This window comes from Castor canadensis, chromosome 8, assembly GCF_047511655.1.
Source record: "Castor canadensis chromosome 8, mCasCan1.hap1v2, whole genome shotgun sequence".
NCBI classification, from domain to species: domain Eukaryota; kingdom Metazoa; phylum Chordata; class Mammalia; order Rodentia; family Castoridae; genus Castor; species Castor canadensis.
Window position 1 is genome coordinate 44,857,961 of NC_133393.1, and position 20,216 is coordinate 44,878,176.

Sequence of the window (20,216 nt, forward strand, 5' to 3'; positions counted from 1 at the left end):
AATTCTTATTTGTCTCTAGGAATCTCAATATTTAAGAGTCCATATATCCTGGTCTTAGTTAAGTCACCTTTTACATAGATGTTTCAGTGTGCCTTAAACTGATTTTACTTAATTTCTATTTTCTTTTATGCAGGACTTGAAATTTGAAGTGGAAGGATTCAACCAAGATATTCCAATGTCATATTTAAAGACTGAGAAAACATTTGTGAAGTATGTTTCTTGATATTAGATTTGATGCTTTCTGTTAAGTGTATATTGATATATATTAAGTAGGGGCCAATTATAGATTCACCCAAAGGATCAGGTTTTTGGGAATCATGACCCCTTTTCATCTTGGGACATATCATACCCATATGATGTTTGGCAATAGGGCACTGCAGCAATGGTAGTGTAGTTGGGAGTCATATTTTATTTATCTTAGAACATATCCACATGCTTGGCCAGTGTTGGACTTCCAGGGGTGGACATGGCAGTCACTTCTCCCTTGTGCAGTAGTAGGAGGTATAGGTTCAGATGCAGCTCTCTCTCTGGTGGCATGATCTCACTTTGAACCTCAGACTTTCCCCTTCCTCTGTAAGTTTGAGCAAGAGAGTCAACATCAGTTGCTCAGCATTTAAGCAAGAGCATATTGTAAGGGTTGTATGAGACTAGAAATGCAATGTGTTTGGAAGAATGTGCCAGGGCATGCTAAACACTGATAAATGCCACTTCATCCTGAGAACCTTGGTGGGTCTAAATGGGGATCCCCACTTGTCAATGTCTGGTGACATTTTTGTCTGTCCCAGCTGGAACTAGTGGGCAGAAGGTAGGGATTCTGTTAAATATCTTACAATGTACAGGGCAGCCCCATAACAAAGAAGCATCTGGTTCAAAGAGCCAACAGTGTTAAGGTTGAGAAATCCTGCTGTACTCCATGCTGTTTGTTCCTTGCTATTCTCATAATTTCTAATCCTACCAGCAGTGCAAATAAGACATTAACCAGAGTGGGGCCTGTCTGCCTGTGAAGACTATTTAGTGTCTGCAGGACTAGGCCATGCAGACAGGATTATATACACTAAGGAGTCATTGCAGGGCTCAACTGGAGATCAGTGAGGTGAGAATAGCATGCTTCCTATGAATAACATTTCCAATGATAGGACTTTGTACTAATAAAATGGCAAGGAAGGCCTTCAAGTCTTTATACATGAGAGATCTAATTAAAGGCTAACTTACAAGGGTGAAAATAGGAACTAACCTAAATATCCAACAATAAGGGATCATTTAAATACATTGTGGTAGGCTCTTAGAATTAAATACTAGGTAATACCTCAAAATCAGGCTGCAGAAAAAAAATGCCTACAATACACAAAAAGGAAAATACAGGTTAAAAATAATATTTACAGCACCATTCTCACTCTGTATTAAAAATGTGTCTTGCTACCTGGCTCTGATTAATAGAACTCAATATTATATAATGGTTACATCTGGTTCAGTGGGAAGATTTTTTATTTAACATTTTATTAGTGTATATTAGTTGTAAAGGGGGTTTTGTTGTTACATTTCTATATATGCTTATAATGTGCCTTAGTTAGGCTTACCCCCACCATCATTCTCATCACCCACCCCTGAAAGGGAAAGATTTTTATAATGCACTAGCACATATACAAATACTCCTTCATATTCACAGTTTTTGCACTCATGGACTCATCAACCTCAGACAGAGGTTTCTTATTTGAAAAGAATCTGTGTGTGTACTGAACAAGCAGCTTTTTTTATTTTTCTTTCTTCTAATACTCATAGCACAACAACAGCTATTTACACCACAGCATTTATATTGTATTAAGTATGATAAGTCAGTGAGATGACTTGGAGCACACAGGAAGATGTGCGTAGGTTCTATGCAAATACTAGGCATATTATAGAAGGAACTTTAGCATCTACAGATTTTGGTACTTGAGGAGGACTTCCAGGAATTAATTCCCAGTGTATCCTGAGGGACAACTGTACTTACACAAATCGTAAAATTAGTGAGGTGTAAGAGGGTAAAACAGAATAATAATTGACCTTAGAACCTAATGGAGATATGTTCTGATGTCTTGGCTCCTGACCCAGAATGTGATTACTTTAAGGGAATTCAAATCACTAGATTATCTCTAGGTACCTGGTATCAGGTTCAAGGTGTGTCTTAATGTTTTGATATGCATTATATTCCCTTTTAACTTTAAGGAAGTTAAAAAATCTTTAATTATAAAATAATTGGATTATAAGCAGGAATTATGTTTCTTTTCTTTCCCCTTTCAGATTATAATTGTGAATGTGCTATCTAATTATTCAGATTAAATTTGAAGTATATTTCTTAGTGCCTTACAATTCTTGCCAAGGGAACAAAGAAAGAAACTGAGGAAATCATTTCACTGTGGTTAACAGAAAATGTTTCATGTGAGCTAATGAAATCTGTTTACCTTCATAACTGTATAATGGTGCCATTAAAGACAATAGATACAGTATTTTAAAAGTAATAAAATTTACAACAAAGTGTATTTAATTTGAAATTGAATTGCCAGCAAATGGGTGTCCTAATGAACTCTTATGTCACTGTAGCGCTAACCAAATTAAGAGAAATCATTTGTGTCACAGGAAACTAAATCAGTAGAGAGACCCCGAAAGGCTATTCCTGCAGTGGTGGTATAGTCATTGTTACAGATGGCCCTGCCGATGGAATTAAGCTTAAGTCAGGAGAAGAGAGAGATGAGATCATTCTTAATTCAAATGATGAAAATGCAGGAAAATGATGTCAGGATCTGAGAAGAAAAATGGCGATAAATAAGAATTTTGAATAAAGTGAGTAAGTGTTGACAGGAGGAAGAGAGTCAGGGTACGTTGAGGGTAGAATCTCCATCTCTGGCCATTGCATTAAAGAAAGAAGTTTATATCTTTTCATCTGTCCATCTATTTAAGTGATTTTTTTCCAAAGTATCCCCAACAATTCATAAGATCAAAGGGAGAGGGGATAAAAGATGAAATGACAAGAAGTTTTGCCAAGTTTAGTTGGCCCTCCATATCTGTATTCATGGATTCAGCAAATCATGGATCAAAAATGTAGTGAGGTCTATAATGGCTTCATCTGTACTTAACATGTACAGATGTTTTTCTTGTTGTTATCTCCTAAAAGCAATACAGTATAACTATCTACATAACCTTTATATTATATTAAGAATTACAAGCAATCTAGGGAAGGAGGGGCACAGTTCTTATGTAAATTCTATTCCATTTTATATAATGAACTTGATGATCTGTGGATTTTGATAATCATGGGGGAAGCAGTCCCCACAGATATGAATGGATGATTGTATTTGATCTGGTAATTTCTGAAGCAAGTGACATTTTAGTTGTTGGGAGATCAGTAGCAACTATAGTGAGTCTATTATTTTATGGGGCCATACTTCAAAAACCACTTCCTCTCTGACTTTATTTGACAGTAGCACCTGCACCTGCAATGTGGGGTTTATTTACTTCTGATTAATCTAACAAAATGGTTAAGGAAAGCATCAAGTCATGTCATGGTTCCAAAGGCAAACCTTTTCTGTATGCTGTATTATCAATTTTTCTTTCTGTTTTCTCTCTCATAATTGCACCAGAGCTCCACATCGACCATCCATTGCAGACTTAAATATTGGCGAAAAGGGGAGTGGCACCAAGCTCATGTCACTCACAGGTATAACTAATGGTTCCAAGGGAGCAGCAGGATCTTGCTGCAAGGTGAGCTTTTGGGACTGACTTTTATTCTGATGCAAAATATTAAATAATGAGATCATTTCTATTGATTCAGTTGCTTGTTGTGCTTCTCTTCCTGTAGGAATCAAGAGAAACAGGGGTTTGGCAGGTCTTAATATTTTTGATGACAAACCTAGGCCAAAATCTCTCAATGGTAAAGCCCTTGGAATTCCTCAAAACAGGATGTCGGGGGAAGCAGGACCCATGCTTGCTGTATGGTGAGGCGGTCCTGCCACCATGCAAATGAGACAAGCCTTGAGATTTGATGAATCTTCTATCTCCTTCTCCTACTCTGTCTGACACTCGCTTTGAGGAAGGTTGTAAATGCAAGAGAGATTGTGGTATAATTCCTCAGACTGGCATTTCTGCCCCCTAGTCACCATTCGATTATCTTCCAAATTGCTGTGTTTCAGAGAGATAAAGATTTTTTATGGCTTGCTGACTTAAAACAACCACAAGAGCCAGCAAAGAGATGGCTAAGCAGCCATGCATAATAATTCCACTAGTAAATGACAAAATCTTTGTTTGTATGACATTTCCAAAATTACTACAGAAGATGAATCTAAAACACAAAATGTCACATTTGGCATGCAAAACTATCACAATATATTTCAGTATAAAATTCATAGAGGCGTTTAATTTAGAATGTGTTTAATAACTCCGCCTGCCTGCATCAGTAATCCTGCCTTGAGGTTTTAAAAGACTGTCTTATTTATTCACATGGTATTAATTTTAAAATATTTTTGGAAACCAAAATATTAAGGTTAAGTCTTTGTTGTTAATTAAGATTTTCTAATTAAACCAAAAATAATTGTTATTCTGATTAGTTCTTAAGTATGACTTATATGAATAAACAAAAGAAGTTGGACAACTTTCACTGTTTAACTGTGATTTAATTCCAGATGCATTCTTTCTTTATGGAAATATGTATTATCTCTTCAAATAAAGTTTAGGCAGGATTAAGAAGTACTTCCTGCTGGCTGTAGATTAACTGGTGGTACTACTAACTTGAATAGGCTCAAATGGCATTACTTTTGATTAAAGCACTATATATCAGAGAACTAACTCTTCAAGGTCAAATTATTCTGACTACTACTAAGGTCCAGTGAGTATAGAAACACAAATTAGTGTCATTTAAATTATTAGTTATCCTGGTTTAATATTTATCTAATGAAATAATAGCTCATTAAAAATCATCAATTTATATAAACTTTTGGGAACTTATTAAAAATGAAAATGGCCTGCTTCTCTCAGCTATGGGAGAACAATGAAATTCAAATGTACTATAAAATGTTAAGCCATTTTCCTCTGTTACATGTAATTTGTGCTAAGTTTTAGGGTAAAGCACACACACATTCTGTTTCCGTCCTTATTTGGGGCTCTCTTTGGAAGTCCATGTTGAAAGTATTTCCATCAACAGAGGTGTTAGTTTGACTTGTTCTGTACTTCACTTATCAACAGGCATCAGTGTGATTGCTGCCAGTCAGGGTTATCACCTTTCAAATTCCCAGTGTGAAGCTTAGTGTCCAGGTACACCCATCCCTAGTGTCTTAGAAGGCATGCTGTGTGGTTTTAGAAGTGTTGGTTTCCTGTTAATTCTATCCTATTATAATAGATGAATGCTTTCTGATGTCACAGATCATTAACATACCATGCTTAAAAATTGGCTAAACTTTCCCTCCCATCATTGGCAGGTTTGCCTTTTGACCTCTTAATTATACATCATGGGTCCTTGTCTGTTATCATTGCTAATACCTGACAATTACAGGTTGAGTAAAAATAATTGTCTATTTTTTCCCCTGAGAAACCCGTTGTTGCTAATTGTGTGGTTTCCGCCAGTTCCTATGTAATTCAAGAACTCCATCTTTTATGTAGGTGGAGCAGTCTCAGTTCCCCCAGCCTCTTCAAATACAGATCAAATGCATTAGAGGCCTCAAGACAAGGTTTCCCAAGGGTCTTACCTCCTCAAAGTGTCTCTGCTTGGCCGACCAGGGAGCTGTGTCTTGCAGTGGTGGCAAACAGAGCATCTGAAGACCAGAACACACCCAGTTCATCATGATGGGAACTTTTATGATGTGGGGCTATATTTCCATGGAAGCCTTTATGTGGTAAGCTGACCTTTGTGCACATGTATCACCTTTTTTTAAATTTCCCTTCTGGCTTTCCCAATCTGTCCACCTTCCTTTCTATCCATGCAACTTTAGGTAATCAAATTTGTGTAATAAACATAGGGATTTTATTCATGTATTCTTTCATGAACACATTCACTCATTCAGCAAATGCCCAATAAGCACCCACTATGTGCTAAGTACTGTTATGGACCATCCATGGACAGCTTCAGTCCTGTGTAAAAGGACAACACCATTCTTACTTATCAAGAATGTCTGGTAGGGATTCTTCTTCTGATTCTTCTCTTTTTTGGGATTTGCAGATACAGAGCTCTGACTTGTGCAGTGTGTGTGGGGGGGGGTGTGGAGGGCAGGGCGGTATAAGCAGCCTTGGTCACTGAGAACCAGGTGTTAAGTTAGAAAGGTTGGAGGAACTATTGAGAAAAAAAATGATGGATATAGGGTTGCATGTCAGCCAAGCAAATGAGTTCTGGAGAAGATAGTACTGTGAGGAGGCAGTGGGTAAGTCTAGAGAGTCATCCTGGAGGCAAGAATGACAGCAGGAGTCAAAAACATCAGGCACCTGAGGAAATAGGACAGGCTCAGTTTCTCTATAGTATCTGCTCTGGACAGATGGTGTCTCCTTGGGAATTTTAGTCCTAGAGAAAAGAAAGAAAAGGGGCTGAATGAGTCCCAAATTGTCATCTCATGCTAATGCATTGGATGCTGGCAGTTGACATAGAACTGCCTTTGACACTACTAACTTTAATTACAAAGAAAAAATGTGAGAATCAATATAGGTGTTGCAGGGTGATATGCTAGAAGAAAATATTTTTTCCTTAACAGGAAACAGATTTTCAAGCTTGTTTTTTAGCATCCTAACTTTGTAGATATGCAAGACCCTTAAGGACAGTGGCTATTTTTTTCCATTTTTTACTAAGCAACAACTTCATGGTGAATTATGAGCAGAGACAATATAGTGTCAACAAAAAAAGCCACACCATTGAATGATAAGTGCAAAGTCCAAGCAACCACTCTTTCATTTAGAAGTTGACAAGAGTTAGAAACAAAGAAACAGAGCCCATTATGGAAGCCATGCACTAAGTGGGTGTTAGTGAATATCACTGTTAATCATTAAGCCATCCCATTACCAGCTTCAGACATAGTTTGGAGAAGTGGTAGTGGGGGGTGATGACACACTGAAATGTTTTTGAAACAGAGATAGAAGAATTTATTTCCAAGAAGAGTTTGAAGGGGTGAGGGTAGACCCTGAGTGTCAAGATCACTGAAGAGTCAATCAAGTCTCACTTGGCTTATTTGCAAAATGGGTATAATGATGCCTGCCTACCACAGGCATGTGAGAATTGATTGACTTAATGCTTGCAGAAGTTTGCTGCACCCTTGTACAGTAAGAATCCCAAATCTTCTTTTATTATTATTATTATAATTATGCTGTAGTTTTGAAAGTGAAGCCCATAAATTTTTACCCACTGGACTTTTCTTTTAATTAACATCATAAATGCTTATATCTCAGATAATTTTCAAATTAACCTTTGGTTGAGAACAGTGTAAGTTAACAATTTTTCCTTCAGTAAGTGATCCCAAAGGCCTTGTTAGGGAGCATGGGTGTCTGTGCAGGGTGTTGGTCTAGGTTGGTTATGGAGAAGAACTTTTCCCCTGGGAAGCCACCAAGTACCAGAAACAGAAATTGAGGACAAGTATGAGCAGGTATCAAGGCATAGTTCAGGCCTTGAATTGCGATCTTTGTTCTCACTGTTTCTTAGGAAGACATTTCAGAAATGTGATAGTAACTAAAAATCAGATAATAATTTTTAAAAGGGTCCAATAAACACTAATGTGCAATTACATTCTTTAAAAAAATTTTTTTTGTGGTGCTGGGGCTTGAACTCAGGGCTTCATGCTTGCTAGGCAAGTGCTCTAATATTTGAACCATACCTCCTTCCAGCCCTTTTGCTTAGGTTATCTATCTCTTATCTATCTATTTATTTATTTAATTTTCTTTATTCATTTATTCATATGTGCATACATTGTTTGGGCCATTTATTTTATTGGTAGTAGAGTTTGAACTCAGGGCTTCATGCTTGTTAGGCAGAGCCTTAAGCTACTCTGCTAGCCTTTTTATGTGTTGGGTATTTTCAAGATAGGGTCTTGCAAACTATTTGCTTGGGCTGGCTTCGAACCATAGTCCTTCTGATCTCTGTCTCCTTCATAACTAGGATTATAAGTGTGATGCACCAGCACTTGACTGCTTTGGTTATTTTTTAGAGAGGGTCTAGAATTTATTCCTGGGTTAGCCCAGAAGGTGGGCGATCCTCCTATTTACACCTCTGGAATATCTGGGATGATGCACTGTCCACCCCATCTAGCTTTTTATTAGTTGAAACAGGGTTTTGTGAACTTTTTGCTCTGGCTCACTTGGAGCTTGGATCCCCCTGATCTTTGATTTCCTAGTAGCTGAGATTATAGGCTTGAGACTGTGCTTGGCCTTGCAGTTCTATTCTTTTGATTCATTTTAATAAAGTACCCCAAAATTTTAAAGCATAGAGCTAGGCTAGGAAAAGAATCTTTGAAGGGCTTGCTTTTTAGAGGTATCTGCATAAATAACTTTTATATTGAAAATTGATACAAAGTATTTTTATTATTGTTATTTGTTTAGGTGTCCACTCTCCCTAGAAGCCCTCATTGAGTGTGATCTCTTAGGGCAGGAGCTTCATCTATTGTTATGCTTTCTTTGTAGAGGATATTCAGATATTCCACGAGCTGTTGAATGATTATGAAAGTTGCTGTGATTCAGATAAGCATTCCTTAAAGGTCCATGGGTGAAAGGCTTGGTTACAGGTGGCACTACTTGGAAGATGGTAGAACTGTAAGGAAATGGGGCCAAGAAAGAGGTCCTTAAGTCACTGGAGTTGTACCCTTAAAAGAAATTGTAGTAACCCAGTCTCTTCCTCTTTCTCTTTATTTTCTGGTTCATGGGGTGAGTGATTTTTGCCCTGAAATGCCGTGATGTGTTACTTTGTCAGAAGGCCAAAGCAACAGGCACCACAAAAGTTGGATGGAACCTTCAGACCCATGAACCAAAAAACCCTGTACTCTTTATAAGTTAATTCTCTCAGTTATTTCCTTATTGTGACAGAAAACTGATTAATACACAGCATATGATACAGATGAAATGTCAGGAGGGATCATAGGATGAAAAATTATCTTAAGAACATCACTGGAGAAGGGATACAGGACTGCTAGATAGAATTTGCAAAAAAAATTGTTCACAGTGTTAAAAACTACATAAAGTCTGTGGGGAGAAGCAAAAGCTGGTGATTCCTCCAAGGAGAAATGCATTTTCCCTTCCTGCCAAACACATCAAAAGTATCTTGGAATAGTTGAAATAGCTACCCCAAATTTTCTTCACATGTGTCAGAAACAAACAAAAAATAATTACTTCCTGCCACAGTCAAGGAAAATTTACTCTTTAGCAACCTGACAAAATGTCACTGAATTACATCCATCCCTTGGTATCACCTAGCAAAATCCTGGATCCCCAAAGAAATACACTAAGCTATTTCACATTCAGAGTATGTAAGAAAAGCATAAAATTCATGACAAAAATAAAAACAAGAAAAGCACCAAGACATCCAGAATGTGACAAGGATGTGAAGTCATTGGAGGCTTTCTGCTTTCCAGAATCAAAGTGGCTTGCTCCAAGTCTTGTTCATTCCATTCATCTTTACCCAATAACATCAAGTTTTTCCACTAACCACACAATTCTGCCTGTCAGTCACTCTGCTGGAGGTTGGTGTAAGACTGACAGTTGAAACAGAAAGTTTTCAAGCAATGTAATTTCGTAGTAAAAAAGTATACCAGCAGAAACACAAAAATGTGCATTGTGTGTATAATTAATATTGGGGACATTTAAGACATTGATTTCATTGCATTTAAAATACATGTCAGAGACTTTTATTTTATAAACAATTTTTCATGTGTTTTCCACAAACACCTGGACATTCTGGATAAGATTTGAGCAAAAGGCTTTGAAATGTATCTCTATTCTTACTTCATAGTAAGATCATTGAAGATGCCAGGCTTCATACAGATGCCAGCTGGGGATAGATGGCTATCTATTTCTGTACAAAACTGAAGAGCTGAGCAGACTTCATGTCCTAATTACAGGAGAAGCACTGAGTCTGAGTAGGGTGCATGTATTCACACACCTGTAGGGTTACATTGCCCATGGGCCTAGAGATGAAGGTACAATGTTACAGCTTCAAGGGAAGCTTGCCTTTGGCATCAGGCTGAGCCCAGAGGCACTTAATCAGAAAGTTAAGTGATGGGGCTGCTTGGTAGGATTTTGAGAAAGTTCCAGAGGGAAGCTACAGATGTATGGGTTAGGGTTCACAGAATGGGTAGATCACTCCAGACATCCACAGTACCACTTCCAGGTATTGTTTCTTGGTGCTTGTCCCAACTAATTTCACATCTTAAAATGGTCTTCCTGTATTATGAAATAGAAGTGCTCAAATACTTTGAGTGAACAAACAAGAAGACTAAGTTTTATTCCTCTCCCACAACATGAGGTAACACCAATTTCCTTATTTCAGTTACCATAAGAATCACAGTAAACCAAAATCATTAGTGGATTCTAAGCCAATACTTATTAGTTTTGAGTACCTTGCTTGAAAGATTTTGAATAATTTCTTAGTAGAGACACTTGGAGCCTACATGTATTCTGACATTTATCCTGGAAACAATTCAAACAGAAGCATTGCCCTCTTTGTAGACAGTATTTGTTAATAGCTAATAGGTGTAGATCTTTGGGAAGAAGTTTGTAAAAGAACATGTTTTTTGGCTTTGGGCTCTGGCAGGATGATGAACTAGGTTAAATGTTCAGGTGATTTGAGTCTATTGTTCTGCCCAAATCAGGAGTTAAGTTATATTTTATTTTCAGATTTTGTTCAGTAAACAACTGGAACTTATAGATTAAAGGCTTTGAAATGTATAAACACTCCAGAGTGAAAGAGATCTCTTCAGAAACGAAGAGGAAATTGGAAACCAGAGGGAGGTGGTAAGCTGGAGCTGCCCAGGAGCAGGGAGAATAGATTATTAATCTTGTTCATATAAAGGTTTGGATTTTAACAACCATTCAAGAGATGAGGCTTTGGACTCAATAAAGTATGAAGTGTTAAGTCTTCTGCCTAAATTTAGGATAGTTAAAATGTTCCCAGAGGGATAGACTAGACAAAACCCTGACCATTAAATAGAAATAAAAATCTCCATTAGTTAAGTAAATAGCAAGAAACATGTCTTCATCTAAATTCTTTTAAAATTGTATTTCTCCTGATCATCCACAATAGAATTTCTTTAATGGGAAAAAATACAGCAGTTGAAATTTAAAATTTAAAAAGATACACTGAAAGCCCTACTTACCCATGGATTTATTACATGTGGTTTTGACCAAGCCTTGTCAATAAATAAATAAATAAATAAATAAATAAATTCAAAATCAAATCCTTTCAATTCCTGTTTACATTATGTAGCTCAGTTGATGTGGAGAAGCCCTCAGTCAAGTCCTATGTTGTCTTCTGTTGGGTTTAGATTATCGTGTGATCTGCTGATCGTTTCCCTGTCCTTCATTTGATGAAAATCTGCTTCCTGAAAAGCAAGTGGTACTCCAAAAGCAAGCTTAAAGTGAGCATGTTTAATTTAAGCAATACAGTGAAAATTTGAAATATGTTGAAAGGTGGCATGCCTTTGGTGGATGTGGGTGTTGTGATGGGAAAATGAATCAAGCATCCATATTGTAGCACTGAAGTCTATGCATCCCGAGGATGCAGACTTTGTCCTCAATGGTGGTCCACTTGGAACCATGTATCACAGATTCCAAGGGTCTACTGTATTTTATAGGAGATTGAAGCCTGTAAATAATAGACAGTGATCTGGAAGCCACACCAGAGGCAATTGCTTAGACTGCAGCATAGCACTAAAAGATAAAAATGTGGAAAATGTGAAGTAATTTGAAAAGTCACAGAACAGAAAGTTTAACTTACATCTTACTCAGTTTCCAGAAGGAGAAAATGAGGTGAAGATATCACACGAAGAGATAACAGCTATTAATTCCTGAGACTCATTGGAAAATGTGAACATTCAGATATCAGAAACAATTCTGAGAGGAAAAAGTAAAATCAATCCACATGGACACCTTGCAGTGAAATCGGAGACAATAGAGGACCGAAAGCAATGGAACAACATGTGCAGTATTCTAAGAGGAAATTAATAAAAAATGTTATTCACTTAATCTACCATCTAGGCAATGGGACAAAGTGTTGCAAGTGAAGCATTTTTGACAAAGAATATTGTATTAGTTTCCCAGGACTGCCAGCAGAAAGTGTCACAAACTTAGTGCTTAAAATAACTGGAATTGTTATCTCACAGTTCTAGAGGTCAGACATCTGGAATGAAGGTATAGGCAGTGCTTGCCCCTCTGAAGATGCTAGTGTTTTGTGCCTTTCTCATGGGTTCTGTCTACCCTCAGATTTCCTTGGCTTGGAGATGCAACACTCCACACTACCACATGGCATTCTCCCTGGATGTCTTTCTGTTATCTTTTACCTGCATGTCCACATTCCCCTTCTTTATAAGGACACCTGTCATGTTAGATTATGGCCCACTCTAATGATCTTATCTTACTTTGGTTAAGTCTAAAAAGATCCCATTTCTAAGTAGGATCACATCCCGAGGGCCTAAAGCTTACAATTTCAACGTATTTCCTTTAGGGGACACAATTTATCCCTTAATACATAGACCCTTACTAGAACACTGCTAAAAAATTAATAAATAATTAGTTGTTGCAAAGAAGAATGCAACAACTAATAACATTTTTGTATTCTTTCTTGAAATGTCTGCTTGAAATGTTTTATAGCTTTGCAAAGAAATATTAAACACTATTCAATTTCAGTAAAGTATTAGGCAATTGACGAATAACATTTATGAATAACAAAAGAACAAATGATCATATATTTGTATAATTAAATGATTATTTCTCCATCTCTTTAATTCAATAAAAATTCAAAGTTAAAGTCGTAAGGCGTAATACACCACAGTTTAGAAACCACCATAAACGAATGGCTTAGGACCATTCATACATGTGTGAGAATCCATGTTGGTTGTAGTTAGCAAGGTGAGAAGTTATAGAACATCTCACTAACAGAAAATATCAATTTAGGACAGTATTATGGGAAAATTGTGCTGATCCTTTGGAGCTTTGTGAAGGATTTTCCTCTTTATTCAGTTGTATTTGGTTTTAAATGCATTAATATTGATGAATAAAAGCAGAATTTTTGGGCTTTGTAAAGATTAAATGACAAAAGTATGTTGAAGTAATTTTGAAAATTGTAAAGTCAGATATGAATTAAGATTTATGACCATTATTTTCTTATCGCATGACCTTGCACTATCACTCTTTTTGGATGACATTTTAAAATATCATTATTGAACTTTGGCAATGGTATCTATGCTGAAGGAACCTTCTGTTAATTATTAGTTAGAACTGTTATGCTTGCAGTTCTCTTTTTTGTTGGGTACAGGGATTGGCCAACTTAAAAAAAAGAAAGGATACAGCTAATAGGTTAAAGAAGCAAAACCAGCAAAATTCAGGCAAAGAACATTGATTAATGAATTTTTAAAAATTCTTAAAGGTCACGTACTGGAGTTTGGCTAGGCCTCAGGCAGATCTAACGAACATGACCATGCTCCTCTGTATGTAGCAGGTAACCCGTGCTGACTCTGAATTTGCTGACATTACAGGGTTATTATTTCTGGAAGGATGTAGCATTCTGGAACAATTTCTCTAATGATTCCATTAAGACCATGGTTTCCTTCAACTTACGCTTGCATATTTCATTTTTCACATTACCCCACACACAAAGAAAGTGAAACCATGTCCTGGATGGAGTGTCTGTGTCCAAATGAGAAAAAAAATGACCTGATTTTGATGGCACTTAACCCCATCTTATTTGATAAGCACATCTGGTATTTTGGATCATGTGTCAGCATGTGAACTAGTACAAAGGCAACAAAAGTGATTCTCTTTAAAAATCACTAAATTATGTCTGCCTTGGGAACTCCTGAAGGAAGAAATAAGCAAACAGCATCATCTCAGTAGTATTCCTAAATGTACTCCATAGTGATGTATGGTCCTACAGGACCTGAGAACAGACTGAGGACACAGGCTTCCAGCTGACAAGTCACAGCAAGATGAAAAGTTATAGAACACATCACTAACAGAAATCATCAAATTAGGAAAATATTATGGGAAAATTGTACTGACCCTTCAGAGTTTGGTAGAGGATTTTCCTCTTTTGTCAATTGTGCTTGGTTTCTAATACATCAATATGGATGAATAAGTGGATAACCTAATAAATCCAGGCATCTATTAACCTCTTACCTTAAAGAAGAGGCTTTTGCCTTTTTTTCTGAACAGGTGAGGCCTTTTCTTTGGTGAAGGGGAACATAATGACTTCAATTCCTGAAAAAGTCTTTTGCAAAGGCTGTTGTAGGAAGTTTCTACTTGTGGATTTAAACATGAAGAATGACTAAGGAAGCGAGACCAGAAGGATGGGGACACAGAGGGTGCTCTACAACCTGTGTCAGTAGGGGACTTGGACCAGTTGCGTGGCCTCCCTGTGTCTCTGTCATCTCAGCTGTGACATGGACATGGCAAGAAGCCCTGTTCTTCATCTAATGTCACCATGACAGAGCAGTGAATCCAAGTAATGTCATAGACAGTTCAGAGCCTGCCACGATGAAGGATTAAAATCATTTTAAGCTAAGAACAAGCCAACTCTTAAGCAAAAAACAAAACCCAAATAAATACCTTGCACGAACTTTTAAAAAATAATGTTGCTATTTCCTTTCATAATGTATTCATGACTATGTTGCTTGAAAGAATAAATGCATAGTTCTGAACATTGTTTATACTTTGGTATTTTAAGTCTTTTTAAAAACCAGTGACTCAAGTGATAGAGCACCTGCTTTGTAAGCATGAAGCCCTGAGTTCAAACCCCAGTTCCACCAAAAAAAAAAAAAAAAAAAGTGAAATGTTTTTAGGCTATTGTAAATAGGTAGAGTTTGGTCCTTTCATCAATATTATGACATTTAACCTTGAAAGAAATGTGGGTGCAAATGTTTATTTTCCATTTTATACATGAGAAACTGAATTTTGGAGAAATAATGCAAGTTACCGGAGACCATCTAGTTTTTTAGGGCAATATTGGGAATGAAGCACAGGCCCTATATTTCGGGCACTCTCTCTCCCTTTTTTTTCATTTGGCAGTACTGGGGTTTGAATTCAGAGCCTTGTACTTGTTAGGCTGGCACTCTATCACTTGAGCCACACCTCTAGCCCGCTACTCTTGTTTTGTAGCTCTAATAGAAGGTATTCCATTTACCTTGCAGCACACCCACAGGGTCATCATTAACCAGATGATCTTTCCAAGACATCACTTCTCTGTTAAAGTCATTTGTTGACTTCTCGTTGATCACAGGATAAATAAAACCCCTTTCCATAAATTAAAGCACCACAGTAATGTAGCTTCACCTCTTTCCTTAGTCCTTATCCACATTAGAAAGAGCTGACTTCCCACTACATACTTAACTATACTTTTGAAAAAGACTTGAGCTGTGCTCAGTCGCACAAATCCTCCAAGTCCTGCCATGCCATCAGATACTGGTCCCAAACATCAATTCCCACTGTGTATTGATACCTGAAAAAATAAAGAAAGTAAAGGAAATATTGAGTTAATTCATTTTTTTACATGGGGTGGTGATTGAATTCAGGGCTTCATGCTTGCCAGGCAAGTGTTCTACAATTTAAGATATACCCCCAATCTCTTTTGCTTTAGTTATTTTTAAAGTTTTTCTTTTGAGGATTCCAAGATGGCAGCTAGAGGTAGGAAGCAGAAAGCGACCCTCCTATAGTGAAATCTTGGAGAGATGCTGGAGACACACTTTGCAGGCATAATCACTGAGAAAAGGCATAACTTTTACCCCTCCACATCTCCAGCCAGTGCAGAGAATCTCCACTTCACGTTAAATGGAGAAACGAGGAGGGCCCCCCGGGGCCACCAGTGGCCGGTGCCCATACGGCTTGGGAAGACGCGGGCCAGGTGAGCTTCGCGGTACCACGGTAGCCCCACAGACAAGCCTGGGCCAGAGCAGTATAGCCCCCTGGACAGACTGACCTCCACCTGGGAAAAAAAGAGAAACTGAGTACTAAGCAATAAGAACATTTAAGACACGCTGGAAAGAGGGTGGGGCGCCCTGAGTGCTGAAGATTGGGGGAAGGGAATCCTTCCCGGGACTGTAAATAAACGAGCCGGGCGGGCCAGAGAGCCTCTGGCGGGAGCGGGGCGTGCCCAGCAACCAGGAGCGGGGAAGCTTGTGAGAGGAGGGAAGACCCACTTCCCACGTGAACTGTAAATAAACAAGGCGGCCGGCAGGAGCAGCAGCACCGCCCAGTAAGCAGGAGCAGGAAAGCTTCTGAAAGTGGCAGTGGGAGGAAACTTCAGAGGAGAGGGGGGAAGACCTACCTCCCACATGAACTGTAAATAAACACGCAGGCCTGTAAATAAACATGCGGGGCAGTGTCACCTTTCCCAGTGCTTGGAAAGGGGAAAGCCTGTAGCAGAGGCTCCCGCACAGGAGAACTCTGAGCAAACAAAGCCTGTGGGACCAGGTGAGTGCTAGCTCACCCCAGAGATCTGCATAAATAACGCCGCCAGCTACAGGCTGAGAGCAGCAGGCAGGCAAGCCACAGTTGCTGAAACCACTCTCAGAACTGTCTCCAGACACTTTTTTTTCTTTTTCTCCCTACCTTTGATGAGAGAACAACCAAATTACACCTGCAAGCCGAAAAACTTACTGAAACTGTATTGCATTTGAACTTGGGACACTTGGTGGGGCTTTTTGTGTGTGTGTGTGTGTGTGTGTGTGTGTGTGTGCGCGCGCGCGTGTGTGTGTAGTTTTGTTCTACTTTATGCATCCCCTTTGATGAGACAACTACAGAACAACATCTGAGGCACCAACTCCAGGACTGGAGATTGAGACGGACACCCAAATTATTAAGACTGAAACTGCATTGCATATAAACTTGGAATTTTTTTTTTTTTAATTTTCTATTTTCCATTTTATTTTAATTCATTTTTATATATAGATATTTCTTTCATTTACTTATTTTTTATTTTTTTATCTTTGATTTTCAATCCTCTCTCTGTCTCTCTAATGTCTGTTCAGCTTACTGTCGATTAGTACACTAATACTCCCTGTTTATACCTTTGAAACGCTCTTGTCTGATACCTTGTTCTGCTTTCTCCCTCTTGTCTGTATATTTGTTTTCACCTTTTCTTTAACTTCTTGCTTTCCATCTCAGCTCACCCTTCCATTCTAAATATTACCATTGCTATTATCACAAGCTAGAAAATACTTAATTGCACACAGTACAGGGACAGTAACATCACCAAGGACAATGACGGGAAGACAGAAAAACCAGGGAAACCAGTTTCCCCACAGCAAAAAATTAGTACAGGAACCAGAGGGGAATGAAGAGAACAGAAACTCAGATCCAGACTCCAACAAAATGAAAATAAACTATGCCAAAGGACCCAATGAAGCCCACAAGAATAATTTAAAAGAAGACATACTGCAAGTACTCAATGAGAATTTTATAGAGATGGTACTGGATAGGGTCAACCAAAATGTACAGGAGACACTCAAGAAATTCCAAGACAATAAAAATAGAGAATTTGAAAAAGCAAAAGAAGAAATAAAAGAAACCATAGAAACACTGTATAACACCAAAGTGAAAGAGAGAACACAATGAATAAATGGATAAATGAACTCAGGACAAAAATAGACAACAATAAAGAAGAAAACTGCCAGGATATGGAAAACCTCAGAAAAAAGAACGAAACAGAACTGCAAAACAAAATGGAAGGCCAATCCAGCAGAATAGAACAAACAGAAGACAGAATCTCAGAACTTGAAGATGAAATGGTAATGAAAGGAAAAACCGAAGAACTATTAATTAAACAACTCAAGACCTGTGAAAAGAAAATGCAAGAACTCACTGACTCCATCAAAAGACCAAACTTGAGAATCATGGGCATAGAAGAAGGAGAAGAGGTGCAAGCGAAGGGAATGCGTAATATATTCAACAAAATAATAATGGAAAAATTCCCAAATCTAGAGAAAGATATTCCCATACAGATGCAAGAGGCCTCCAGGACACCAAACAGACCAGATCAAAATAGAACTACTCCACGACATATCATCATTAAAACAACAAGTTCAGAAACTAAGGAAAGAATATTGAAGGCTGTAAGAGAGAAAAAACAAGTAACATACAAAGGTAAACCCATCAAAATCACAGCAGACTTCTCAACAGAAACATTAAAAGCAAGAAGAGTGTGGGGTGAGATCTTCCGGGCACTGAATGAAAATAACTTCAGCCCCAGGATACTCTACCCATTCAAAATAGATGGAGCAATAAAAGTCTTCCATGATAAGCAGAAACTAAAACAATATGTGACCACAAAGCCACCATTACAAAAGATTCTGCAAGGGATCCTGCACACAGAAAGTGACACCAACTTAACCATGAAAAGGCAGGCAGCACCAAACCACAGGATAAGAAAAAGGAAGACAGTAGAGAGTAGCATCAAGTTAGGTACACACAATCAAACCTTCAAACAACTAAGACAACTAAATGGCAGGAATCACCACATACCTATCAGTACTAATGCTTAATGTTAATGGACTTAATTCACCCATCAAAAGACACCGTTTGACAAAATGGATTAAAAAAGAAGATCCAACAATTTGTTGCTTACAGGAGACTCATCTCACCGGCAGAAATAAGCATATGCTTAGGATGAAAGGCTGGAAGAAGATTTACCAAGCCAATTGCCCCTGAAAACAGGCAGGAGTAGCAATACTTATCTCTGACAAAGTAGACTTCAAACCTACATTGATCAAACGGGATAAAGAAGGACATTCCATACTAATAAAAGGGGAAATAGACCAAAAGGAAATAATAATCATCAATCTGTACGCACCCAATGTCAAGGCACCCAATTTCATCAAACATACCCTGAAAGACCTAAAAGCATATATAAACACCAACACAGTGGTTGTGGGAGACTTTAACACCCCATTATCATCAATAGATAGGTCATCCAAACAAAAACTCAATAAAGAAATCCAAGATCTAAAATATGCAATAGATCAAATGGACCTAGTAGATGTCTACAGAACATTTCATCCAACCTCTACACAATATACATTCTTCTCAGCAGCCCATGGAACCTTCTCCAAAATAGATCATATCCTAGGGCACAAAGCAAGCCTCAGCAAATATAAGAAAATAGAAATAATACCATGCATACTATCTGACCACAATGCAGTAAAAGTAGAACTCAACAACAAAAGTAAAGACAAAAAACATGCAAACAGCTAGAAACTAAATAACTCATTACTTAATGAAGAATGGATCATCGATGCAATAAAAGAGGAAATTAAAAAGTTCCTGGAAGTCAATGAAAATGAAAACACAACCTACCAGAACCTATGGGACACAGCTAAGGCAGTCTTGAGAGGAAAGTTTATAGCCATGAGTGCATATGTTAAAAAGATTGAAAGATCCCAGATCAATGACCTAATGATACATCTCAAACTCCTAGAAAAACCAGAACAAGCAAATCCCAAAACAAATAGAAGAAGAGAAATAATAAAAATAAGAGCTGAAATCAATGAAATAGAAACCAAAAAACCATACAAAGAATTAATGAAACAAAAAGTTGGTTCTTTGAAAAAATAAACAAGATCGATAGACCTCTGGCAAACCTGACTAAAATGAGGAGAGAAAAAACCCAAATTAGTAGAATTAGGAATGCAAAAGGGGAGATAACAACAAACACCATGGAAGTCCAGGAAATCATCAGAGACTACTTTGAGAACCTATATTCAAATAAATTTGAAAATCTAAAAGAAATGGACAGATTTCTAGATACATATGATCATCCAAAACTGAACAAAGAGGAAATGAATCACCTGAATAGACCTATAACACAAAATGAAATTGAAGCAGCAATCAAGAGTCTCCCCAAAAAGAAAAGTCCAGGACCTGATGGATTCTCTGCTGAATTCTATCAGACCTTTAAAGAAGAACTGATACCAACCCTCCTTAAACTGTTCCATGAAATAGAAAGGGAAGGAAAACTGCCAAACACATTTTATGAAGCCAGTATTACACTTATCCCAAATGCAGGCAAAGACACCTCCAAAAAG

At 37.8% G+C, this 20,216-nt stretch overlaps 2 protein-coding genes across 2 annotated transcripts in view; both read left to right on the top strand.

The window, feature by feature from the left end:
* The window catches only part of LOC109679565 (uncharacterized), a 370,197-nt gene that overhangs the window by 134,189 nt on the left and 215,792 nt on the right, over positions 1-20,216 (top strand). The window lies entirely within an intron of this gene.
* Positions 1-20,216, top strand: part of LOC141425600 (uncharacterized) — a 66,467-nt gene that overhangs the window by 11,648 nt on the left and 34,603 nt on the right. The window contains 4 exon segments of the mRNA XM_074081796.1: positions 134-210; positions 3,618-3,738; positions 5,629-5,686; positions 5,689-5,861. Coding sequence (XP_073937897.1) covers positions 134-210; positions 3,618-3,738; positions 5,629-5,686; positions 5,689-5,861 — 429 coding nt within the window.